Below are 26,689 nucleotides of genomic sequence, written 5' to 3'. Positions count from 1 at the left end.
CAATTAAAATTAACCAATGAAAGGTGAGAACAAATGCTGTCCCCTATTTTTTCATAGGGTTGCAGAAACTGGTTATATTCAGAGTTATGGAGGGGGTGCAGGGTAGTGCTTAATTTGTAAACCAAACAAGTGACAGGGGCCTTGTCACGAGGACACTTCAGCTTGCACCACCCATTGGCCCTGCCATTGATAGTTACAACACCACTTCTGACCATCGCTCTCAAAAATGTGTGACAATTCATACTACTCCAGGCCCACAAAGCTATGAGGATGGCTTGGGTGGCAGGTATTAGTCAATGTATATTAAATTAATAAGCAGCTCTTGTTGTGCTCATCCCTAAATAGGCAGACAACAGCGCAATGTGGCAGACCGTCATAAGTGCTGGTGCTGTTATGGAAGTGCAAGTGCTGAGCACCAGAAACCACCGGCTCAAATTAAGCACTGACACAGGATGAATCCCATTTATAACCAGAGCAGTGCCAGTATGCCTTCCAGCTGTAGACTCGTTAGTCTAACATATCTGCAGTTAATTTGGTTATTAGTACAGAGGGGTAGGTACCTACATCATGTAATAGACATGGTCCTTATAAGTTTGTACCACTAAAGTCACTGAATAAACCAGAGCTCAACTCTCTGGTAGTTGTGGCTCACAGCAACAGGCTTAACTTAGTGTTTATGCTGTACGAAAACACAAATAAAGTTAAAATGCAAAAAAAATACACATATTCCCAAAATGGATTTAGAAAAATAGAGTAAAATGTAATACATAACCTCCAAAATGATAAAAATCCAATAAGGGGTACCGAGAATATGATTTCTTTAAGTTTTACTGAGAAATAGTGCCAAGAAGCACAAAGTGCCTGTGAAACTCAATGATCGCGGTAGAACAGAACCGTGGGGAAACGTCGTCGTACTCACTGTAGATGGGAGTAGCACACCTGCTTTCTCTATGCACACAGCCTGGTATTTTATTTTTATTGTAATATGTGCTTGCAAAGCACATTTGGGGAGCTCTCATCTTATTGCAAGTTAAACCATGAAACTATCAGTGTTGAGAAAACAAAAATATTTGGAAAGAGTCATCACATTTTTCATGGTATGTACGCAATAAAAAAAAAAATATGCGATATATGCCTACAAGTACCTAGATCTTCATTTTCTCAAAAATACTAACATGGACTGTAGGAAGTTGGCTCTGTATGTGCTATTTCAAAGTAAGGAATAGCATGCACAGAGTCCAAGGGTTCCCCTTAGAGGTAAAATAGTGGTAAAAATAGATAATACTAATGCTCTATTTTGTGGTAGTGTGGTCGAGCAGTAGGCTTATCCAAGGAGTAGTGTTAAGCATTTGTTGTACATACACATAGACAATAAATGAGGTACACACACTCGGAGACAAATCCAGCCAATAGGTTTTTGTATAGAAAAATATATTTTCTTAGTTTATTTTAAGAACCACAGGTTCGAATTCTACATGTAATATCTCATTCGAAAGGTATTGCAGGTAAGTACTTTAGGAACTTCAAATCATCAAAATTGCATGTATACTTTTCAAGTTATTGACAAATAGCTGTTTTAAAAGTGGACACAGTGCAATTTTCACAGTTCCTAGGGGAGGTAAGTTTTGGTTAGTTTTACCAGGTAAGTAAGACACTTACAGGGTTCAGTTCTTGGTCCAAGGTAGCCCACCGTTGGGGGTTCAGAGCAACCCCAAAGTCACCACACCAGCAGCTCAGGGCCGATCAGGTGCAGAGTTCAAAGTGGTGCCCAAAACACATAGGCTAGAATGGAGAGAAGGGGGTGCCCCGGTTCCGGTCTGCTTGCAGGTAAGTACCCGCGTCTTCGGAGGGCAGACCAGGGGGGTTTTGTAGGGCACCGGGGGGGACACAAGCCCTCACAGAAATTTCACCCTCAGCGGCGCGGGGGCGGCCGGGTGCAGTGTAGGAACAGGCGTCGGGTTCGCAATGTTAGTCTATGAGAGATCTCGGGATCTCTTCAGCGCTGCAGGCAGGCAAGGGGGGTATTCCTCGGGGAAACCTCCACTTGGGTAAGGGAGAGGGACTCCTGGGGGTCACTTCTCCAGTGAAAGTCCGGTCCTTCAGGTCCTGGGGGCTGCGGGTGCAGGGTCTCTCCCAGGCGTCGGGACTTTGGATTCAAAGAGTCGCGGTCAGGGGAAGCCTCGGGATTCCCTCTGCAGGCGGCGCTGTGGGGGCTCAGGGGGGACAGGTTTTGGTACTCACAGTCGTAGAGTAGTCCGGGGGTCCTCCCTGAGGTGTTGGTTCTCCACCAGCCGAGTCGGGGTCGCCGGGTGCAGTGTTGCAAGTCTCACGCTTCTTGCGGGGAGATTGCAGGGTTCTTTAAAGCTGCTCCTTTGGATAAAGTTGCAGTCTTTTTGGAGCAGGTCCGCTGTCCTCGGGAGTTTCTTGTCGTCGTCGAAGCAGGGCAGTCCTCAGAGGATTCAGAGGTCGCTGGTCCCTTTGGAAGGCGTCGCTGGAGCAGAGTTCTTTGGAAGGCAGGAGACAGGCCGGTGAGTTTCTGGAGCCAAGGCAGTTGTTGTCTTCTGGTCTTCCTCTGCAGGGGTTTTCAGCTAGGCAGTCCTTCTTGTTGTTGTTGCAGGAATCTTAATTTTCTAGGGTTCAGGGTAGCCCTTAAATACTAAATTTAAGGGCGTGTTTAGGTCTGGGGGGTTAGTAGCCAATGGCTACTAGCCCTGAGGGTGGGTACACCCTCTTTGTGCCTCCTCCCAAGGGGAGGGGGTCACAATCCTAACCCTATTGGGGGAATCCTCCATCTGCAAGATGGAGGATTTCTAAAAGTCAGAGTCACCTCAGCTCAGGACACCTTAGGGGCTGTCCTGACTGGCCAGTGACTCCTCCTTGTTGCTTTCTTTGTTCCCTCCAGCCTTGCCGCCAAAAGTGGGGGCCGTGGCCGGAGGGGGCGGGCAACTCCACTAAGCTGGAGTGCCCTGCTGGGCTGTGACAAAGGGGTGAGCCTTTGAGGCTCACCGCCAGGTGTTACAGCTCCTGCCTGGGGGAGGTGTTAGCATCTCCACCCAGTGCAGGCTTTGTTACTGGCCTCAGAGTGACAAAGGCACTCTCCCCATGGGGCCAGCAACATGTCTCTGGTGTGGCAGGCTGCTGGAACTAGTCAGCCTACACAGACAGTCGGTTAAGTTTCAGGGGGCACCTCTAAGGTGCCCTCTGTGGTGTATTTTACAATAAACTGTACACTGGCATCAGCGTGCATTTATTGTGCTGAGAAGTTTGATACCAAACTTCCCAGTTTTCAGTGTAGCCATTATGGTGCTGTGGAGTTCGTGTTTGACAGACTCCCAGACCATATACTCTTATGGCTACCCTGCACTTACAATGTCTAAGGTTTTGTTTAGACACTGTAGGGGTACCATGCTCATGCACTGGTACCCTCACCTATGGTATAGTGCACCCTGCCTTAGGGCTGTAAGGCCTGCTAGAGGGGTGTCTTACCTATACTGCATAGGCAGTGAGAGGCTGGCATGGCACCCTGAGGGGAGTGCCATGTCGACTTACTCGTTTTGTCCTCACTAGCACACACAAGCTGACAAGCAGTGTGTCTGTGCTGAGTGAGAGGTCTCCAGGGTGGCACAAGACATGCTGCAGCCCTTAGAGACCTTCCTTGGCATCAGGGCCCTTGGTACTAGAAGTACCAGTTACAAGGGACTTATCTGGATGCCAGGGTCTGCCAATTGTGGATACAAAAGTACAGGTTAGGGAAAGAACACTGGTGCTGGGGCCTGGTTAGCAGGCCTCAGCACACTTTCAATTGTAAACATAGCATCAGCAAAGGCAAAAAGTCAGGGGGCAACCATGCCAAGGAGGCATTTCCTTACATGGACTGTAAGGGGCTGCAGAAGCTTGCGCAGTGCCTTCTATAATACGGGTTGCAGTGGTGTAGTTTGCACAGACACAATCATGAGCGTGTTCCCCCTTCTGTATGGAGCTGTGGTCCCTTGCAGCTATAGGACACTGTCCCTCTCTGCCCAGGCCTATGACAGATGCATCGCAGAGGTGAAGCTGTTGGGAGGTACACTAACTGTATGCTACCTGTATGTGGTGCACACCCTGCATGGGTGTACATATTAAAGGGAAAAATGGTGCCTGGCATCCTCCTGAAGGAGGCTCCAGTACACTGCACCTACCAGCAGGGGGACATCTGCCTCCTTTGAACTGCAGGCTGAGTTGCTGCGTCCACAGTTGGAGGAGGGCAAGCTTCTAGAAGCAGCCAGTCTACCTTTTACTGATGGCATGAGTGTATGCCTGCACTGGGGAAACAAATGCATTCAGTGAATTACCACACACAGTCCTGCTGATGGCACATACTAGGATATTGTGCCCTATTTGCGATACAGACCCAGGTGATTACTTAGTCTGCATTCCATTTCATCATTTTTGGCACACCAGGAAAACCCAAAGGCGAAACTGTCTTGGTTCTGCTTGAAAAGGGATAGGACATGACCCCTCTTGTTTAGGAAGACTTAGAAGATCCATATAGCTGTGGCACGGTGAGCAAAACCAAGTCAATGGAATGCAATGCATAGCAATTACCATTGGTTAATATTAAATTGAGCATTTCAGCCATCACCTTTTATTCTCAACACCTGAAGCGGAGCTGGGCAGGACAAAACACAGCCCCATTTAGACTTACATTGGGTGCTGCCTTATCACTGAGCATGTGAGATCTTTTTAGAATTGCAGGTATTTCTAGCTCCTGATACTCATTCTGCACAGGTTTCATAGGCCAAGTCACTGTCCCACTCTGTAAAGCCTGAACAAGGAATGCAGAGCAGCGGTCAGGGCAGAAAACTACCTTCAAGTTGTCGTGGGAGGATTGGATCACTCTAAGGGGCATATTTACAAGCCCATTGTGCCACCTTGGCACCGCCATTGTGTACTTTTTTTAAGGTAAGACGGCTTTTCAACCGTGCCATATTTATAAAGTGGAGCAATTCTTGCATTGCGCCATTTCGTGACCTCTTCCGCCACATTATTCCTGCGTCCGGCATAATATATGCAAGAGGGTGTTGTGGCACAAGAAGGCGTAGTGAAATTTACAACATTTCACTCAGAGCAGGTGTTAAAATGGGGATTATATTCAATAGGCCTCCCTGTGCTTTGCTGCACTCGTGTCAACATTTTTTACCCTAGTGTAGCAAAGCACCACAATAGCATCAAAAATGTTGACGCTATTCTGCTAGCGACCACCATGCTGCGCCGTACTATTAATAAGGTGCAACCATAGTGTCAGGTGCCGTGGGGGGCAAGAAAAGTGGCGTATCATTTATGATGCGCCACTTTCTTGCTACTATGTCCCAGAGCGAGCGCACTCATCCTGGCACTAGCACAAGGCTAGTGGTCGTATTGGTGCGTGAGAGTCTTGTGACGCAGTTTGCCTGATTTGCCATGGAAGGGTTGGCCAACGGGCAGTTAGAAGTGTGACCTCAAAAGAAATTATTTTGTCTGTATTTCATCCAAGACTACTTCCCCGAAAGATGTCTTGCGCTTCCTGTTTGTTTCCATGCCTCTCTAATTCTGCACAAAGCAGCGGTTCTTAACTTCTTGACTACTGTTGACCCTGCCCACTAAATCACTATTGGATGCCGGGAGCCCTGGCTAAGGTATTTCGACGATTTGAACTTAAAAACTTTACATAACTATGCAGAAACTAGTATTCTTCAAATACACAAATTATTAAATAGCTTCAGTAATTCACAAATAAACATTTTAGTGGGAAGGTTGTAGCTTTTCAAATGTTCTTAAAGAGAAAGCAATCTGTTTGACTGTAGCATATCAATTCATACTTTTTGTTCATAATGTTAGCTTTTTCTGATGGATACTTCTAACCTCCGATTCCTCACCTTTAAAATATTCCCAGCCGTAACTGGAATAGTACTCTAACATCAGTTAGTTTCTGCGTCTGCTTACACAGATCGGACGCTAGTGCCTAAACTTTTCGTAACATATGATGAGTTTTTTCTTGAAATAATTTTTCTTGTGTGGCTGGGAACAGGTCCCCTCTTAAAACCACAATTTTTAGACCTGGTGGTGGACCGTCGCAAGCAGATGTCATTGACCGATTTCCACGAAGTCTCTCTGGTGTTTGGAATGCCGCCATCTTTCTGAGCCATGTGGGGGAGCGTGCCTTTATGCGTCCCAAGGCACCTGCTAATAGTTGACTGTGCACATCTGTTTCTGCTCCAGTGTCTTTGTCCCAGTCTAAGATTTGGGCTAAGTCAAAGACCAAGAACAAACATAAGAAGGCCAAGCAGGACACATCCCAGTCTAAACACTCTCCCTTTACGGAAAACTCAAAGGTGTCAAGGAACCCCTTGATCCCGTTGAGCTGATTCCAATGTACCCTGAATTTCCGGGACCACTGAGGACATCATTACAGATTAAGGACTTATCCTGACTTGTACCCTATGACTCCTCCCTGATTGAGTCAGAGAATCAAGGCATTTGGGAAAGGGTTGTTCTTTCTTGGCCAGCTTTGCCATTTGGTCAGCCACTGCTAGGTGCTTGGTGAGGACACACTCACACACATTATGGGACATGGTTGCCAAAATCTTGCCAGCAGTCCTGGAAACATTCTATGCCAACCTGGATGGCCAGGACATGGCAAAATGTCATAAGATCAGGGCTGATCATGACCAACTGGTTCAGAAGAAAAGTCTGAACTAACGTGGTTCTCTGGTGCCATGCATGGAGGAGATCCACTGGCTTTTTGGGTGACGTTCATATGTAATTCATAAATATGCCTTTTAACTGGTGTCATCAATATGTAGAGAAGGCCAAATTTGCACTTGAGTCCTCCAAAGAAAGCAGAGAGACAGTGCTCATCCTTGATCTCTCTACGCCTGCAAGGCAACATTCCCCAAATGTTCGCCCCTTTGAGGGGGGTTTCACATGCAGGCAACTCCAAAGCCCACACCCCCCAAGCAAGAGGCAGCCCAGTCCTTTCAGGATGGGGGAAATCTACCAGCCAACGTCCAGGCCCACAGGGACAGTGAACCTCCCAGTCCCCTGCCCCTCTGGCAGCAGCCTCTAAGCCACTTTAGTTGTCCTTTAGCAGCACACAACCGCTATGTGGGATGTAGTCATTTTTTCCAGGTTGGCAGACCTTAACATCTGGCAGATGGATCCTGCAGAGAATTAATTTGGGATTCCCTGCTATTCCATTCTGACCCGCTGCATTTTCCAAGCATATCTGAGCAGCTTTGGGGGAAGCATTTGTTGATTTTGCAGAGGTTCAGGCTATTTAGGAGAAAGAGATCATAGGGTCAAATATGTCCTTTTGTTTTGCGACTTGCAATTTGCAATCTGTTCGGGAATCACAAATCAAAATGTACAACAGTGTTAAGTACGTTGTTTGCGATTCCGAATGGGGCCGCAAATGACCTACCTCATCAGTATTCATGAGGTAGGTTGCAGTTTGCGGCCCCATTGCGAATGGCTGCACTCACAGGGATGGTGGCCTGCTGAGAACAGGAGACAATCATGTCTGTGACTGCTTTTTTTTTAAAAAGCAGCTTTTTTTAATGCAGCCCGTTTCCTTAAAGGAAAACAGGAACGATTTCAAAGAAAAAAATAAAGCGTAGGCAGTGGTTCATGGGACCACTACTTACTCTGAAAAAATATTGGCGCTTCCATTCATAAAGGGAAAGGGGTCCTGTAGGGACCCCTTCCTTTTTGCGAATGTGTTAACACCAATTTGAAATAGGTGTTAACTGCAATTGTTTTGCGACTGTATTCACGGTCACAAAACAATCATACATATCATTCAGATTTGGTATTAGAAGGGACACCCTGAACACGCCCCTTCCTAATACTAAATCGCAAAACTCAAATTGCGATTCAGTAACAAGTCAGCGAATTGCAATTTGGGCTTTGTACATCCCCAAAAACATTTTTCTGGTCGCAAACGGGCCTATTCTGCAAATCGCCCCTTTTGCAACTAGAAAAATGCTTTTTACATGTGGCCCCATATAGTGTCTTGCCTTGGAAATCATAGGGCCCAGATTCTCAAAGGTGTGATGGAATGCAGCACCCAAAGATGCTGCGTTGTATGAGAGGGAGAGAACAGGACAGTGCCACATTCACAGACATATATATGCCTCTCTCCTCCCCTCTCCCTAGCGCAGCTGAACGTCATGCACACACTTTCGCTCAATAGTGCTAGGATGTGTGCGTCAGTCCAGCATTGCTTTGTACAGGGTTACCCTTCTTGTTCAGAATACTATACCTAGACAAGTTTAAAAGCTGTTCCTACTTTTTACGTGTGCTGTACAGTGCAGCACATATGCGAAGTCGGCAAAGCACAGAGAAATGAAAACATGACGCCTCGTCAGGGATGGTAAGCGCTATATAAATACTATTACAATACAATAAAATACAATACCATACAACACAATACAACATTTCTTTGTTTAATGCCTGCTTTCAAAAGGCGTTAATGTTTGGCACTAAACCCTGTCCTCTAATGTTAGTGAGTAGGATTTAGCATTAAAAAGCATGGATTGTAGCATGGGAACACTAATGTACCACCTATGTAATGCCCCACTGACACAAAGGGGCATTATGTGCTGCTTTGCGTTACTTTTCCATACAAACCAACGCAAATACCAATTTGCGTTGGTTTGTTCATCCCCAAAAAGGCCTTAGCATTAAGAAAGTAACGCTAACCTGACGCTAAACCTTTGTGAATCTGGCCCTATATGTGACTCCTGCTATTTCCTAGTGCCAAAAAAGGGTAGATTCCTTTGTCCTGAGGATGGCTTCATGGATTCTTACTACTAGAGACAGAAATGTCAAAAACTATCCCACATCTTTCCAATAAATCAGCACTTGATGATACATATACAGTGACAGAATATTGGACTTAGCGGTTCATAAACACCTTCAAAGAGCCGATTTATGGACTAACCTTAAGATGTGGCCTTTTTTGTTGTTTTGTGCTATACTTTGACCCTCTATGTATTTTTTTTTAAAAGCATGAATGAAGATGTGATTTTGTATTGAAAAAACTGTGATTAAAAAATAAACTTGTTTTGCACTTGACCCGGTCTTACAAAAATCAAACAAACTTTTATAAAAATTCATTTTATTCCAATGGCATTTAACTATAAATCTATCCTCATACTATATAATTCTTTCAAAATTATTTAGTCAGGGGTACTTTTTCGTAAGTTTTAATTCTACAGACCCATGCTCCTGCATGGTTGCCTTATTTTATGTCTAACCTAGCACAGGAAATGACATCGCAATAAGGGATATTGTTTGAATGCTAGTGCTGTGACACAGTTGAAGCTACTTTGCATTTAGCACCTTTTTTGTGCAGATATCCCTGAAACATAAAAAAATATAATTAATAATCCTTGTAAAAGAAGTGCATATATTTCTATTATGGGGAGGATTGTGGCTGAAGGGACCAGGGGAGGTGAGCCAGTGGGCACATCAATTATGTAATGGGTCCTGGTGCAAGCAATGTAAATTGTTCGACTGTGCCTTCCCCTTTACCCAGCCGGTGACTGATCAGTAAAATACAGTCGGAATGTGGCTATATTGGGCCATAACCCCAAATGTCCATGGTCTCACTGCGGTTGCTATATAGTTGGGTGGGTGGTGGGGAGAGAGGGGGTATTTCCCTCCTCCCCCCCTCCACGCCCTTGCTCTCATGGCTAACAGACACCTGGGAGAGGAGGCAAGTGGCAGAGTAATGGTGCTTGGCCCCTGATGCACACAAATTATGCGGGACAGGTAAACACTGAAGGAAAGTGCCCCTTTTTGGCATGGTTACCCCCCACTTTTTGCCTGATATTGATGCTGACTTGATTGAGTGTGTGCTGGGATCCTGCTAACTAAGCCCCAGCACCAGTCTTCTTTCCCAAAACTGTACCATTGTTTTCACAATTGGCACACACCGGGCACATAGCTAAGTCCCTTGTAAAAGGTACCAGTGGTACCAAGGGCTTTGTGAACAGGGAGGGTCCCTAAGGGCTGCAGCATGTATTGTGCCACCCTAAGGGACCCTTCAGCAAACACATGCACATTGCCATTGCAGATTTATGACTTGGTGGGGAGAAAAAGGTCAAGTTGACATAGCATCCCTCACAGAGTGCCATGCCCACTGCCTGTGGCATAGGTAGGTCACCCCTCTAGCAGGCTTTACAGCCTTAGCAGGGTGCACTATACCACAGGTGAGGGCATAGCTGCATAAGCAATATGCCCCTACGGTGTCTAAGTCCATTCTTAGACATTGTAGTGCAGTGTGGCCATATTGAGTACATGGGCTGGGAGTTTGTCATTACGAACTCCACAGCTCCACGATGGCTTCTCTGAAGTCTAGGGAGTTTGATGACAAACTTCTCAGCACAATAAACCCATACTGATGCCAGTGTTTGATTTATTGTAAAATGCACACAGAGGGCCTCTTAGAGATGCCCCCTGTATTTTAACCAACCCTTTAGTGCAGGGCTGACCAGCCTGCCACTAACAGACAAGTTTAGGACCCTAAGGGGTGAGAGCCTTTGTGCTCTATGGGGGTCAGAAACAAAGCCTGCTCTGGGTGGAGATGCTTCACACCTCCCCCTGTAGGAACTGTAACACTTGGTGGTGAGCTTTAAAGGCTCAGGACCCTCTTTACAGTGCCCCAGGACACTCCAGCTAGTGGACATGCCCGCCACCCTGGACCAAGCCCCACTTTTGGTGGCAGTGTCACTGTCACACTGTCCTGTCATCTGCTTGAGCATTATCACATTCACACCTCCCCCTGTAGGAACTGTAACACTTGGTGGTGAGCTTTAAAGGCTCAGGACCCTCTTTACAGTGCCCCAGGACACTCCAGCTAGTGGACATGCCCGCCACCCTGGACCAAGCCCCACTTTTGGTGGCAGGTCCAGCAGAAAATTAGGTAAAACGGTGAGGAGTGACCACTACAGCTAGGACCACCCGTAAGGTGTCCAGACCTCATTCTCCATGCAGAATCCTCCATCTTGTTTTGGAGGATAGGGACCAACAGGGTTAGGAATGTGCCCCCGCCCAACCCCCCCCCCCCCCCCCACACCCAACCCCTCCCCCCCCCCCCTCCCCCCCAACCCCCCCCCCCCTCACCCCCCCCTCCCCCCCAAAAGAGAATGGGCACCAGAAGAGTGTAGTCACCCTCAGGGACAGTAGCCATTGGCTACTGCCCTCTGACCCCTGTCACACCCCTAAATCTAGTATTTAGGGGCTCCCCTGAACCTCATTCACCAGTTTACTGGTGATCTCAAGAAGCAAGAAGGACTGCTAAACCGACCCCAGCAGTTAAGACTCCAGACAACTGACATAACCCCAGCACTACTGGCTTGTCTGCAGCTTCAAAGACCTCTGCTCCAAGAAGGTGACGCATCCTGCATGATCTCTTCAAACCCCCAGAGGACTGCCTGCCAAGCAGAAGACCCAAGAACTCCTGAATGGATGTCTCACACGTTTGAGGGCTCCTCCACCTTTGCCAGAGTGGAGCATTGACCCTGAAGTGAAGATCCACCCCAGCGACCTTTTACCACTGCTTATTGTGGAAAGTTGAGGTACAGGCGCACGTCAGGACGCTGTCAGAGGGTAAGAGTTGGTACAGAAGTGCTACAATAAAAAAGCAATGAAAGCAACAAAGCCCGCTGCCCGACGGAAATAGTTTCAGGCTCGACGGGACACCTGAGAGACATAGCCCCAACTTTCCTGAGGACCTGAAAGCCACAAAACGGAGGTACCAAGAAGCAGAGAAATAACTCCTGTGCAGTCTTAAAAACTCGGTGGCGACACAGGCGGCTGAAAATGACATCCCCGGGAATAAAGTCCAAACTAGTGAATGGAAAAATCGATTGGCGGTGCTATGCAAAGCCGAGATGGGGGAGAAGTGGTCGGCTGTGTTGTTGGTACGCAGCGCATCGTTTCGGCCAAGCGCACTTTTAAGCAACGCCACCAGGTGGCAGAAGAGTACCAAAGTGTGCGAATGGAATTAGAATTGTAAATGTATTTATATACTGTTTACGGCTTGACATGGGAATAAGCGCTTTTTCAGCGAACAGAACGCGACTCCGGAACCCAAGATTAGTTAGGTGAGTACATTTTTTGTGCATTACCTGTATTACCAGTATTGGATTAGGGAACAAAGCTATTAATTTCTCGAGACAAAGAATGACGGAAGAGAACACAGAAAAAGAGCCCAACACAAAGGTGGACATGCATATTACAAATGGAGATGCATATTACAGAAAAAAAACGAAAGCAACAGAGAACAGAAACCGAAGGGAGAATGGAAAAGCGGAGAGAGAGGAAAAAATACCAAACGGGTGAGAAAATTAAAAACCGTTTGCTTGCCTCTCACCTCACTATCTCTTTGCCCCCTTTATTTTGCCAGGATGACTTGTCCTCTTTTCCTGTTTTCTCTTTTTCCCGTAAGTGTCAGTTCTCTTCCTTAATGCCACCCCCTGTAATTCTCTCTCCAACCCCTTCCCGTGGTGTCTGTCCTATGCGCACGGGAAATAAGCATGCATGCGTGCACGATTTAATTTGTGCTGGTGGGCGCACGCGCTCATTCAAGGAGCCCGGGATTATTTTTCAGATTAAGATCGACCCCGATCAAGGGAGCCAATTAGGAGTAGAAGGCCAGGAATACAGTGACAGTGGGAAAGCAAGGGTGAAAAAACCTGCAAGAGTGAGATACAGAGACAGGTGAATCAAGGCCAGGCATCGTGTATCAGGGCCTCTGGCAGGAGGGGGCGCATGGCACAGCCAGGGGGGCGATGCTAGCCCCCGAGGAAGAAGCAGACCGCAGTAACTGTGGTGGGCGAGTTGCAGGAGCCACGAGAACCTCGCAGGGCAGCTGGGCCTAGTAAATGCAGAAGTGACATCGGTAAACAACGCTGCACGAGAGTGAGGCAGAATCTCTCCTCGTGCAACAGTAGAGCATGTGATGGGTAGAAAAAAACAACACGTTTGGAACACAAAAATGTGAATGTAGAAACTGAAATGCTGGTATTCTGACACAAGCTTTCATTTTTCCAAACAAAAGCTTTTTTGAGAGAAATGACATTTATTTGCTCGAAAAGCAAAGTTTGTATTTCTAGACTTGCAATCTGATATTTGGTGAGAAAAGTGCTGTATTTCTCATTAATGTACATTATATTGGAGGGAGGGAGGATTCATGCTAAAATGGGCAGACTTCTTGCTGATGTTCTTGTCTAGGTGTGGGAGATCATTTGCTGCTTTGGCTGCTGTTTACTTGAAATGTGTAGGAATTAATTTAGCTACATGGACAAGTAGTTATCTATCTATCTATCTATCCATCAATCTATATGTTCAAATGTGCTTAATGTATTTGCCAATTGTTACCATGGTTGTGTGTGATGTGGGGCCTTGACTAGCGACAGCTGGAACCGCATATGGATAATAATACCCCCCCCCCCGCCCCTCTCTGGCAACAGCTGTAATAAACAACATATTTCTTTGGGCAGATCTGAATATAAGGTTTATGCTCTGCCGTTGTCTAACATAGGCAGAATGAATGCACAAGGTGCTGTGATTTTAGAGGCGATGGAAAGTTATAAACTTTGCCCACAAGATGAAGAAACTTTGGGCCTCATTTACGAGGTTATGGCGCGGGTCAATGCCACAAGGATTCTTGCTGAGCTGTCCTGCGTCAAAAGAAAAATGCAGGAATGCGCCGAGTCTATGAGCCTCTTTGTGCTTCGGAGGGAAAACAAAGTCAGGCAACTGCCCTCCCTTCCCCAGGGTTGGTGATGTTCAGGTAGTCCGGCTGCCAGCAGTGCCAACGACCACTGTAAGATGGCCGGGACAGCCTGAGGCAGAACATTGTAAATGCATCCTCTTGGAATCACACTAGGCAAAAGGTGTAGCTGATCTGCTCCCAGCAGACAGTGCGGGACCGTGAGCCCTGATCAGAGGGCTGTGGAGGGGGCTGGAGCAGGGACTCCAGCAGGGGTAGGGACCTTGCTCTGGGGATAGGGGGTTCACACGCCCATCTTGGGATCTTGACAGGGGTTGAGGGCTCACAGCAGAGGACGGGGAACTATTGCTGAGTGGCACAGGCCCACCCATAGCCCTAAGCAGAAGAAGGAAACCTACCATTCATGCGCCAGCAAAATACCTCTAAAGCTGCCATTTTTAAAAATTTTACAAGTTTGTAAAACATTTTTAACTATCAGAAATTGCCAATCAGCTGACATTGCTTCTTCAAGCACCCAATCTCAGTGAATAATCATGTGATCAGTTGATTCTGTCTTCACTGTAAGATCGCCTAAGCCTGTACTGCCAGTAACATGAAATTTGACCTCTGCATTATAGTGATGCTTGTGTGAATGTAGTTGTATTAGTACACTTGCTTCCAATAAAATGTTGTATTGGATCAAACGTATTTTTGCTGATACAGCACAATCCTTTTATCTCAGTAATCTCCATTGCTGTCTGATGCCTCAGCAAGTAAGGTTGGTGTATCCTGTCCAAACCTGCACAGTCTCTGTAAAGTGGCAGGTATCTCTGTTTGAGCCTGTAATATCGGTATAACCTGCGCTATGTCTCTGCTATTTGTGGCCTGAGATCAAGGCTGGATTTAGGGCAGTGCGAGAGGTGCGGCCGCACCGGGTGCTGACCTGGATTCGGGGGCGCAGACCTCAGGCGGGCGCTGTGTTTAGCAATAACTTAGAAACTTGCGATTTAAAAGCACCTGCTGAAAAGTTCCTTGTGCGTCCAGCCTTCAGGAAGCAATTAGAATGTCAATATACCTCTTGTCATTAATGTTCCTGCTAGGGAGAGGGATGGGAGTTTTGTCTAGCAGCAGCTTTGACTCTCCATAAAGTAGCATAGAGAGTTAATAGGCCTTCTGCAAAGAAAATAACTATATTTTATGTTGATAAATGAGTGGATTAGTAAAGCCAACCTTTACAAGTGTTTAAAACAAATGATTGTATGTGAAATGGGGGCTATGGAGAGATGAGGGGCTCATTTGCTTAGTAGTAGTAAGCGATTTCGAGGAGTCGCTCATGCGGTGGGGGCACCAAAAAGACTGTCGCACAGGGCGCCACGAGTGCTAAAGCCGGCCCTGCCTGAGATTGTGAAGTCCTTCTACACTCCCATTTTTGTACAGTGTCCCTTCCAAAATATGGTTGAGGAGGTACTAAGATAAGATGGAAAAATCGAACAAAGTTGAGGCTCACAGTGAGACCAGATGCTATATCCATCTTGAAAAATGGGAGGCCATATCGACCTACAAACCCAAGGTGTTTTATCTTCCCACAAACCAGTTGATTTTTAGTCAATGTTTAGAGAGACGTAGAGGATAATGTTCTGTTTTGCCTCCATTTTTTAAAAGTTTCTTGGGGAGGGTGAACCTTAATTTCCTTATGCTGGGACAGGTTTTCTGGGCACATCAACCAAGTATTACAGTTTTTCATCAGTGCCACTTAAGAATTTATGGCATTTTAGACAATTTATGGGAACATATGTGGAAAAGTACACCATTTGGCTTAAATTTTAGAAAAAAACATTCTCAGTGAGTGAGGAACCCCAATCCCTCACTAGAAACTCCCTCAAGTAGTTGAGCCCATGTTCTTTTCCCTCTCTATGCAATTTGTGGTGGGTGTTTAATCCCCACCATTTCCAAGAGTCACCAGAAAATATTACAGACACAAGCCACAGCCACCTGCGGAAGGCAAAAGCATGACCCTTACAAAATGGCACCATTTGCACAAAAAGTCTGTTCCTTGTCAGATTGCGCTAAGTGGGTTTACCCAAGGTCCAAATTCCAGACCCCCAGTTTAAAGGAAATTCTGTCCTGTATTATGATATGTTATAGGTCTTTGTAAAGTGCAGTATCACCCGCAATGGTATCCTGGCAATGCAGAGCTGTGTGCACCTAGCCCTCAGTTGGCTAATTGAAAATCCAGGTCGTCTGCTTCTTGCCGAATTCAAGAAGATAAGAGAAGTCTCTGTTGTGAAGTGGGCGGTCGTCTCATGCTTTAGGAGCAATGTGAGAACGCCCATTCTCCTATCTATTTCTATGTACTTGTGGAACATGTGCGAGTAAGAGTCCTGCAGAGTGGTGATGCCTGGAAGTTGGTGGAAGGAGATGCAACTGTTCACATAGGTGGGACCTAAGTTGTGTATTGCCTTGAACCTGTGTGAGGAGTTTGAAGTAAGCACATTTGTGTATTGGGAGCCAGTGGAACACCGTGAGGTGTGGTGTGATGCAATGTTTTGCATGGGAGTTTGGGGTTGAGTCTCAGAGCAGAGTTCTGGGTGGTTTGTAGTCTTCTGGTGAGTAACTTGGTAATGCCAGCATAGAGGATGTTCCTGTAGTCCAACTTGCTGGTGATGAGGGATGAGGGATGGGTGATGGTCATTCTGGTGTTGCTAGGGAGCCCTTTGAATATCTTTCTCAGCATCTTCTGGGTGTGGAATCAGGATGCAGTGACAGTGTGGACTTGTGCAGTCATGTCCAATTTGTCAATGATTATTCCAAGGTTCCTGGATGGATGCTGGGTGTAGGTCCACATTCTCCTGGCCACCAGCTGTAATCTCAAGGTGAGATGTTTTTGCCAAAGATCACTACTTCTGACTTGCCGGTGTTGAGTTTGAGACAGGGGGCTTTCATCCAGTTGGAGACATTCTTCATGCAGGCAGTGAACTTGTTTCCTCTTTTGGGTAGTCTTGTTAAAGATGGAGAGTATGAGTTGGATATAGTCAGAGAGGGTGCTGGTGTCATGTGTGCAAATGTCATTGGCCAGACAAATCATGTATCTGTTGAAGATGGTGGGACTGATGGATGAACCTTGAGGCACTCCACAGATGAGCTTGCAGGCTTTCAAGGAGTGAGATGCCAGGCTAACAACTTAGCTTTTGTCTATTAGGAAGGAACAGATCCATTGGAGAGTGAGTTCTTGATGCCAATCGTGTGCAGTCATCTGATGTGGATGGGGTGTGAGCCCGTGTCAAATACTGTAGAAAGGTCCGGGAAAATGATGGCTGCCTTGTCTCCTCTGTCAAGGACCATGTGGATGTCATCTATGCAGTGATGAATGCTGTTTATGTACTATGGATGGGCCAGAAGCCGGACACTGAGGAGCTGGTGGTTGGTGAGTCAAGCTACTGCAAGACCTTGGCCAGGTAAGTTAGGAGGGAGATGAGTCTTGAGCTGGTGAACCTTGCTGGGTCACCAGATGATTTCTTTTGCAGGGGCGTGATGACGTGTTACCAGGCATCTGGGAATGAGCTGAGTCGATGGAAGCATTGAAGATGGGCATTGATGTTTCGCTGATCGGTAGGAGTCCTCTTGTGAGAGCATGTTGGTGGCAGGGGTTGGATGGGACACCCGAGCTGTTGTGGTTCTTTATGGCTTTTGGCAGGTTGCTGGTGTGCTCGGACAGGTGCGTGGAGAAGGCGGAAGCTGTGTCCTCTTCTGTGTTTTTCCAACTGTGGTGTACAGGTCCAGTGGCAGTAGGGCTGTAGTGATGCAGGATGTTTGCCAAACCTGACAAGGGTGTGTCAGCGGAGCTGGCCTGTCAGCTGTGATGTTGAGTGAATATGGTCCAATAGATGTCCAGTGTCATGGGTGGGTCTGGTAATGTGCAGGGTTTAAGCAAGTGCATAGCCCTAACCCCTCCGAAGAACTTACCTGTGCCTGGTCCTCTCATCAGGTAAGGACCTTCTGGACCCGGCTCTTAAGCCTGAAGCCCCTGCCTTGCTCTGCTCTCTCTCTCTCTTGTGCTCTCTCTCTTTTCCAGCCTCTCTCTCTCTTTGGTGCTTTTTGCCATCTTTTTCCCATAGTTTGAGGTCTCTTTTGCACCTCCTTTGTGCTTTGACATTGTTTTCTGTCTCCTTTGCACCTCTTATTTGTGACCGCTTGTGTTTACTACCCATTGTTTTTCTGTCTCTTTTGCTGTTCCCTATGCGCGTACTTGTGACTCTGCTGGTGTCTGTCCATTGCCTTCTGTCTCTTTTATGTCTCTTCTGTACCCATTGTTTCATCTATGCTGTCTGTGCCCTCTATGTGACTCTGATCATGCTAGGCCCTCTGCTTTCTCTACTTTGTATTGATTTTTTCTTGTTCTGCCTATTTTTGCCTCTTTATGCTGTTTTCTCTGTGGCTTTTTCCTGCTCTTTCCCCTATGCCAGGTACATTTTTCCATCTCACACTCTCCCATCCCCTTTGCCCCTCTCTGACCTGCCCACCACCCTCTGCTCTCCTCTGCCATCCCAGGACCTACTTAGTGACACCAACGCGTGGGCGCGCAGCAGGTGCGCTGCCGATGTACCAAAGGCAAGTACACCTGCGCCTGTCCACTCCTGGACTGCACCCAGCACTACCAACCCTGGTCCCTGCACCCACCACTGCCTTGCTGCGTACCTCCACACTCTAAACCCCAGCCACTGCACCGCTGCTGTTCTGCACCAAACACCATGGAGCTTTCACATGCACCCCCTGTGCCTTCTCAGGACCTCCCTCACGCCCACCAGCCCAGCACCTCATTGGCTCACACAAACCAGCCACCCGCTCACGCCCACACAGGCCAACCACTATTGACGCTTCACGCCAAACTCAAATGCACGCTCATTCACACCTGCTCACGAAACATGCAACGGAAATATGGGACCTGCTGCCACGTCTACACTCTAGACCTGCTCTTCCTCACTGAAACATGGCTGAACGCTTCCTCTGTAGCAGCCATCCCCACTGGCTGCAAGATCACCAGGGAAGACCATCAGCACAAGCCTGGAGGAGGAGTTGCTATCAAAGATACCTCCTGCAGCTACGTGAAACACCTCACGTTCACGCTGGGCATCACAGCGACTTCTGCCTGAGCGGACCCTCAAACCATCAGGACCGCTCAACAACTTCACCAGTGACATCACAGAATTGACATCTCATTATTGGCCATCACCTTCATTCTCCTCAGAAACCTGAACTTTCACCCAGAAGAACGCAACAGCCCCCTTTCTAGGGCCCTCATAGAAAACCTCAGCCACCTGTACGTGCAAACCCTTCCCGAGAACGGGATGTGACTCCAGACAGCGGGCCATAATGTTTACAAATGTGATTGACAATTAGTTGTGCTCTAGACCAAATCAGTTCAGAGTCTAAGGCATGTGCCATTTTAGTACATGTTCTGGGGAGTGTTTCTATTAATACTCCGAGAGGACTGCTTTTGTCATCAATGCTGCCACCTGGTGGAGCATAGAGGAGCAGCGTGCTGTTGTGCCTGTTTGAGAAAGCCATTCTGCAGCACAGGCAGAAGGGGGCTCCACACTGCAGGGTTCAAACACACTTCACAGAACAGCAAGGCTGATGCCTGGTCCCTAGAGCACCCTCTCACGCCAAGATGTACATGTAGGTGTTTGTCTCGTGAATCATTCAAAGTTATTTTTTGCCAGCTTATTTTATAACCACCCTATTTGGGCAGATGAGGGAACAGGCACAGGGAGATAAAGATTTTTTCTCAGGTTCACAATCGGGTGAAAAGCCATGATTAATGTTCAGTTAGGGCTTGATTGGCCAGTTGGGACTCAGAAAAAACATACATCAGGCTGGAGGTTGGTGGGCTACTTTCAGGGCTGGAGTTACTGAAATACCCTCGCCACATCAGCCACTGGCCAGTCCCGAAGGAGTAGCACACAATTTTCTTAAAGGCACCTATATGATTTGCTGCTGTGCAGAAATAGCGTGCCTGGGTTTTGTTATCCACATAGTATTCTGCTAGTTTCTCTTCAGAACTGGTTGTTAAACCTATATATAATTAGCCCATATATGTAAAAAATAGTGGCTAAATATTATTGCAAAGGGAGATGCTTCATAACAATCCACATGACTGCCAAGTACTCCATGTCACCCCTTATGTGGCCCTGGTTTTAAACCATCGCACTTGGCATTGTGGGACATGTAGTTTAAAAGATACAACACTCTGGACATGGATTTGCACGTGCAGGAATGCACAGTTCTGTTGGTAGGACATTGCACTGGCTGAAGCTGCTGCACATAACAAGGGGCACGTGCCAGCTATGGGCCCATGGAGACCGCCCAGAGTTCAAGGCTCACACACCTAATGAGTGGGACTCACGCTGCTTGCGGGAGGTCCACTAACGTACCGGTGACTGTGCGCTCAGTTGGTGGAGGATGGGGAACGGCGTCCACTGAATGGGCTCCATGGGCCAGCTGGACACCGAGATGGCGCTGGCTTTGCCCGAGTCGACCATGGGATCATTGAAGCTGCTGCAGCTGGTCTCCCAGTCGGAGTGAAAACTGCAAGAAAAAAAAAGACAAAACACCACCCCGCGGGTTGTTAGCGCGTCTACACAGCTGTTGCCTTAATTACGTTTACACTCCCCAAACGTGTCACACATTCACGGCAGAGGAGCTCGGTGCCAGACTGGAGACGAGGCCTGTCTTTCCAGAGCCTTCCGCGGCGCACCAAGGGGTTTGCAAGACAGCATTGAAGGGAAGGTGCAAGACAAGCACTGGCAAAGCCAAAAAAAATATCCAGTTTTGTGTACTTAATCAAAAGCTTTCCCGAGTTAAAATAAAGACGTCTTTTTTATATATGTGTCAGAATGGGTGCGAAAAGCAGCTTAGAGGTTGAAAGCGTAAAACAGATCCACCAGGAGCACCAAGGCCCATATTTATACTTTTATTGCCCCGCATTTGCCTCATTTTTTTACGCAAAACCGGCGCAAGCTTGCAAAATACAATTGTATTTTGTAAGTTTACGCTGCTTTTGCGTCAAAAAGCGGCGCAAATGCGGCGCTAAAAAGTATAAATATGGGCCCGTGTGTGTTAGTAATTGTGCCAGGATACACCTTAAAAATAACTGTGGCAAACATTGGCTTTCATTTACAGTGGCCGAGCCGGAGACTGAGTATGGCCTGAGGTTGTGATATGCAGAGTAATGGCCAGTTAGTTCCTTGTCTCCTGTCAGTGTTTATTTAGCTCTGCATTGCAAATGTCTCAACTGCGTTTCAAACTTTCCAGGATGGTGCCGGTGACAAAAATGTGAAGTCCCTCTTTGCATTTGTTCCCAGCACGGGACACTACCCGCAAATTGTATTTATAATCCATTAGTGTAAAATGAGTCCACCGTGGATTAGATTTAAATTATTGTATACTAGGTGTTGTCATGCATGTCGAAAGAACTTTTCATGGCAGCAATTCAGAATTTACTAAACTTTTCCTGGAGCTGATCTGCAGACTGTCACAAGTTCCCAGGGGGGCTCTTGGAAACCTTTGTGAGTCCCTGATGTCCATTAATCTGGGATATCTTTGTCAATCACGTTCTCTGCTTGTAGGACAAGTGATGAGCCGACACACAGCATGTCTCAGCGTGGAGGCCCCAGGGCAGCCACAACCCCTTGGGAGACAGACCTAGAACAGAAGGACAGTCACACCTTTAAATGAACTGCAGCAGGCACCTGGCACAGTAGGCCCCGCTGCCCCATTATTCTCCAAGGTGTGCTGTGCTGAACATTGGTAACTGCGTAATTGTGTTTTGTGCATTTGCATCGTGATTTACTACTATTTGTAGGGCCAGTGGTGCCTGCAGAATCTGGGGTCCTTTTCGGTTCTGCGGGACTCATTCACTGAAGTGTTGGCTGACATTTTCTTTGGTTGTGCCTGGTTTTGTTTAGCGGTGCGCCCTGTTGGTAAGTAGCGTGGGAGGGTAGGAAGGTGCGCATGGATGTGAGTGCCGCAGGGCCACATTGTGGCTTCGGTTCTGCTGGGGTGCATGATTGTCCATTGCTCGGCTTCAAGTGGCTTTTATGTTTTGAGGTATTACCTCCTCGTGATGATGCACCACTTTTCTTGTGCCACATCGCGCCCCCCTAACGACACCATGTGTGCTCCGTATTTACAACACAGTGCACCATGGCTCCCATTAGGCCAACAGTGTCAAAAATGTTGACGCTATTGTGGCGCTTTGGTGGATTAGCGCCATAAATTAAGGCGCTAATCCACCAAAGTCAAGGTAGGCCCATTGCAAGCAATGCGAGCATCACTTTAATGCCTGCCTAAGGCAGGCGGTTAAAATGATTAAAAAAATGGCGCAGGCGTAGGCATAATGTGGCAGAAGGGTTTACAAAGTGGACTAATACATTCATTGCACCACTTTGTTAATATAGCGCAATGAAAATGCCTCCTTATCGTCACATTAGCATAAAAATAATTCCGCTAATATGCTCCTTATTTGGGTTTATGCGGTGCTCAGGCTCTAGTTGACCAACTCTCGTCTCTGCTGGGCTTGTGGCTGGTGTTATGTTTGTTGTACTTGCTTTTGCTCAGCACTTGTCTCTGTTCTGCCTTTACTTTCCTTTCTTCATACTAGTGAGCGGTTATGTGTAACAGGGGTTTTTGGAGGGAAACATCACTTACATCGCGGTGAATGCAACAAAATGCATTTACCACGATGCATTTACAACGCATATGCTTTTACCAGGCATGCCTTTACCACAAATATACCTTTACCACGCATGCCTTTACGATTAATTTCAATGTAAAGGCATGAACGGTAAAGGTGTATGCGTGGTAATTAAAGGTAAGTACAGGTAAGTATTAAGTGGGTTGACTGATATATATATATATATTATATAGTGTTTAGTATGGGATATACATATATATGTAAGGGTATTTTTAGGTTTCATGGAGGGTATGAGTTTTGGGGTGGTAAGGACATTTTAAGGTTTCAGGTTGGGTATGGGTTTTGGGGTGGTAAGGACATTTTTAGGTTTCAGGGTGGGCATGGGTTTTGGGGTGGTTATGGACATTTTTAGGTTTCATGGTGGATATAGGTTTTTGGGTGGTAAGGGCATTTTTAGGTTTTAGGGTGGGTATGGGTTTTTGGGTGGTAAGGGCATTTTTAAGTTTTAGGGTGGGTATGGATTTTGGGGTGGAAAGGGCATTTTTTAGGTTTTAGGGTGGGTATGGGTTTTTGGGTGGTAAGGGCATTTTAAAGTTTTAGGGTGGGTATGGGTTTTGGGGTGGTAAGGGCATTTTTAGGTTTTAGGGTGGGTATGGGTTTTGGGGTTGTGCGGTTATTTTTAGGTTTTAGGGTGAGTGTGGGTTTTGGGGTTGGTAAGGGTATTTTTAGGTTTTAGGGTGGGTATGGGCTTTGGGGTGGTAAGGGCATTTTTAGGTTTTAGGGTGGGAATGGGTTTTGGGGTAGTAAGGTAATTTTTAGGTTTTAGGGTGGGTTTGGGGTGGTAAGGGGTGTTTAGGTCTTAGGGTGGGTATGGGTTTTGGGGTGGTAAGGTAATTTGTAGGGTTTAGGGTAGGTGGGGTTTTTGGGTGGAAAGGTGTGTATATATATAAAACATACACACACACACACTTATCTATACATATATATGTATATAAATATATATAATGTATGTTATACTTATCTCTGGTTTTGACCATGCATATGCCTTTACCAACTATTCCTTTACTATGGAATTTCATGGTAAAGTCATTTGTGGTAAAAGCATATGCATTGTCAAAACATTTTGTGGTTTTTTGGTTTTAGGGTGGGTATGGGTTTTGGGGTGGTAAGGGGTGTGTAGGTTTTAGGGTGGGTATGGGTTTTGGGGTGGTAAGGGCATTTTTAGGTTTTAGGGTGGGAATGGGTTTTGGGGTAGTAAGGGCATTTTTAGGTTTTAGGGTTTAGGGTGGGTATGGGGTGGTAAGGGGTGTTTAGGTTTTAGGGTGGGTATGGGTTTTGGGGTGGTAAGGTAATTTGTAGCGTTTAGGTGGGGTTTTTGGGTGGAAAGGTGTGTTTGTGTGTATATATATATATAAATCACCAAAAAGGTATTCACTACACCACCAACGCGTTTCAACCCCCCAAGGAGACTGTGAACAAGACTCCTTGGGGAGTTGAAACGAGTTGGTGGTTGTTAGTTTGGCATTAATAAATAGGCACTATTGAAACTTCATGGAGTGCAGTGAATACTTTTTTGGTGATTTGTATTCTTCGAGATTGGTCTTCTCCGTCACTAGCACCGGCAGTGGAGTGCACCATCCAGCAACCTTTAGACCATCTTTGTTTGAAGATATATATATATATATATATATATATATATAGTATTGTATTGTAATCGTATTTATATAGCGCTTACTACCCCTGACGAGGCGTCAAAGTGCTTTTCGATGAGTAGCACGCTACTCTGGAACCCAACAAGAATTAGTGATGGATTAGTATCGGGAAATAATGAGTACAGTTTTAGTATTATTATGAGTTAATTTGAGCCGCGGATATGAGAGTTTGTTAGTTAGATTGACTGGAGTAATGGAGGGGTGGAGGAGGAAAGAAATCCAGAAGTGTTAATTGGGAGTAAATCCTTCATTTACTCAACCCAAAGGCTTGGGATGAGTAAAGGGGGGTGGAGGAGGGAAGAGTATGTGGAGGGGTTAGGGAGAGCATAGTAGCAGGGCGAGATAAATGCGGGAGAATTTAGTAGGGTTGTGTGGGAGGTCACAGTAGTAGAGTGAGGTTTGGTGAGTTAAATGTGGATATATATATATATATAAAACACACACACATTTATCTATACATATAAATGTATATAAATATATATAATGTATGTTATACTTATCTCTGGTTTTGACCATGCATATGCCTTTACCAACTATTCCTTTACTATGGAATTTCATGGTAAAGTCATTCGTGGTAAAACCTTATGCATTGTCAAAACATTTTGTGGTAAGTGCATGCGTGGTAATGACCATGCATTGTACTTACCGCGTTGTAAAGGCAAGCGTTGTAAGTGCATGCGTTGTTCCATCATACACCCGTTTTGGGGCTTTGGTAGCTTGTCTTCACTTATTTACTCTTCTTGTTCTGTAAGGCTTGCATAGGTTTTTGGTGCCTGTGGCTGTTTTATTCTGTTGGCAAGTTCACACATTTTTGTGCACCCTGGTGTAGGGGGTGCTGGTGCCTGCTGATCCAGGGGTCTCCTATATTGGCCTCTCGTAGGTCTTGGGTGTCTATTTAGGTGCTTAATGGGCGTTGAGGGTGTCCCTTCACTTTTTCTGTGTCTATGTGCCTAGCCAGACTTCTTTTTGTCTCTTATTGTGGCGATTGTTCGACATGTGGTGGTTCCTTTCTTGGTTCATTGATGCTGGTGAGCCTCTGGTGGCACTTTCTGAATTTGGATTTGGCAGTCTGTAGTGACTGGGACTGAGATTGAGTGTAGATTTGCCTGAGTTGTGCTGCCTCCCTTTCTTCTGGGATTTGGGAACTCAGGATGTAGCTTCTAACTGTCCTTGGTTTTGGCGAGGGCTTGCTGGACTGCACTAGAGTGGGACTGCTCTACCAAGTTGTTATCCTCGATTGAGTTTCATGCTGTTTTCAGTTGGCTTAGGTCATGAGTTCTGGTTCCCTTGTGGTTATCGGTGCTCACCCTAGTGGCATTTGTCTGTTCTTCCTTGTGTCCTGGATTCTGGAGGAGATGGGGATGGGGGGACGTTCCGTCCATTCTGAGTCATGCCTTATTCCTCTTCCCTTATTGCCTCTGGCTCTTATGTTGTTTCTTTAGGCCTGTTGTGTAAGTGCAGTGAGTGGCCTGTTGTGTTCTTTCTGCTTCGCTCTGTGCTTTACGCTGATTTGCTTCAGGGTGGTTACAGTGTGGACATTGCTTCTGGTTGGGGTTTCCTTTCCTAGTTATTGATGATCACCCCTCTTTTCTGATGTATCAGTGCAGGTTGTTTTTTCTTCTCGTTCTTTGTTCCTGGAAGCGTATTTGGGGGGGGGTCTGCTGCCTCTGGTCTTTCCTTAGCCCTCGTCTCAGTGTTCCTTGTGCGCTTTTCCTTTTGGATTGTCTCACCTTGGATCTTCCTGTTGGTGTTCTCCTGGGCAGTGTTTGACTATTAAGCTGCCTGCGTACTTGTGTGCTCTGTTCGCTTTGGCGGGGTTTGTTGATTGGCCTCTGCTTTTGATGCTTTTGGAGGGATCTTTCTGCTGGATCTGGGGCATTCCTCTTGCCTCTGCTGTAGTTGGCTCTTGGGTACTGGTTATTGTGCTATTCTTCCTTGGCTCTTTTCTGTTTTTTGTGCCTGGATCTCTAGGGCTCTCACTACCCACTATCTTGGTTTGTTTCGATCTTCTCTGGTTTGTTCTGCCTGGGTTGTGCAGGGCCAGTTGGGCTTCTGTCTCGATGGCTGAGACCACATGCCTGCTTGTGTCATGGGCAGCATCCTCTGGTTGGCTACTGTCTAAGTTGACCATGGATGCTTGTTGGTCTCTGGATTGTTGGTTTGCTGTTTACTCCTGAAGCCTTTCCACCTATAACGCTGTGCTCTTACTTCTGCGGGCCTCTTGTGTAATTTACAGGCAGGACAACTGGAATTATGCGGCAATTATAAGAACGATTGACTAAATTATGCAGCAGGGAAAGGCAAATTATGTGGTTTAATGTATCACATTTCGTGATATCATTACTGCTTTGTCATTTTTACATATGGGAACATGGAATACTGAGACTGTGTAAACCTGAAGCCATCTTGAGCCTCTTCAATCCATTTACAGCCACTCTCTGCCCCTTCAACTCACTCTTGCAGCTTTCTACTTTGAGGAGCTTCTTTCGTTTTTCTCTTCCTCCGTCTTTCCCATATGTGTCTTTTGCTCGCAGCAAATGCTTGAGG

At 46.4% G+C, this 26,689-nt stretch overlaps 1 protein-coding gene and 1 long non-coding RNA gene across 2 annotated transcripts in view; one reads left to right on the top strand and one right to left on the bottom strand.

Annotated features, from left to right (window-relative positions):
- Positions 1 to 26,689, bottom strand: part of LOC138261068 (mucin-2-like) — a 162,478-nt gene that overhangs the window by 31,544 nt on the left and 104,245 nt on the right. Inside the window, exon 9 of the mRNA XM_069209688.1 lies at positions 20,170 to 20,323. Within this exon, the coding sequence (XP_069065789.1) occupies positions 20,170 to 20,323 (154 nt within the window). The remainder of the gene's footprint in view (positions 1 to 20,169; positions 20,324 to 26,689) is intronic.
- The window catches only part of LOC138261070 (uncharacterized), a 78,916-nt gene continuing 64,298 nt past the window's right edge, over positions 12,072 to 26,689 (top strand). The window contains exon 1 of the long non-coding RNA XR_011199041.1: positions 12,072 to 12,128. This is a non-coding gene — a long non-coding RNA (uncharacterized lncRNA). The remainder of the gene's footprint in view (positions 12,129 to 26,689) is intronic.

This window comes from Pleurodeles waltl, chromosome 10 (assembly GCF_031143425.1).
Source record: "Pleurodeles waltl isolate 20211129_DDA chromosome 10, aPleWal1.hap1.20221129, whole genome shotgun sequence".
Classification (NCBI taxonomy): Eukaryota; Metazoa; Chordata; class Amphibia; order Caudata; family Salamandridae; genus Pleurodeles; species Pleurodeles waltl.
This window is presented reverse-complemented; position numbering and strand designations above follow the sequence as displayed.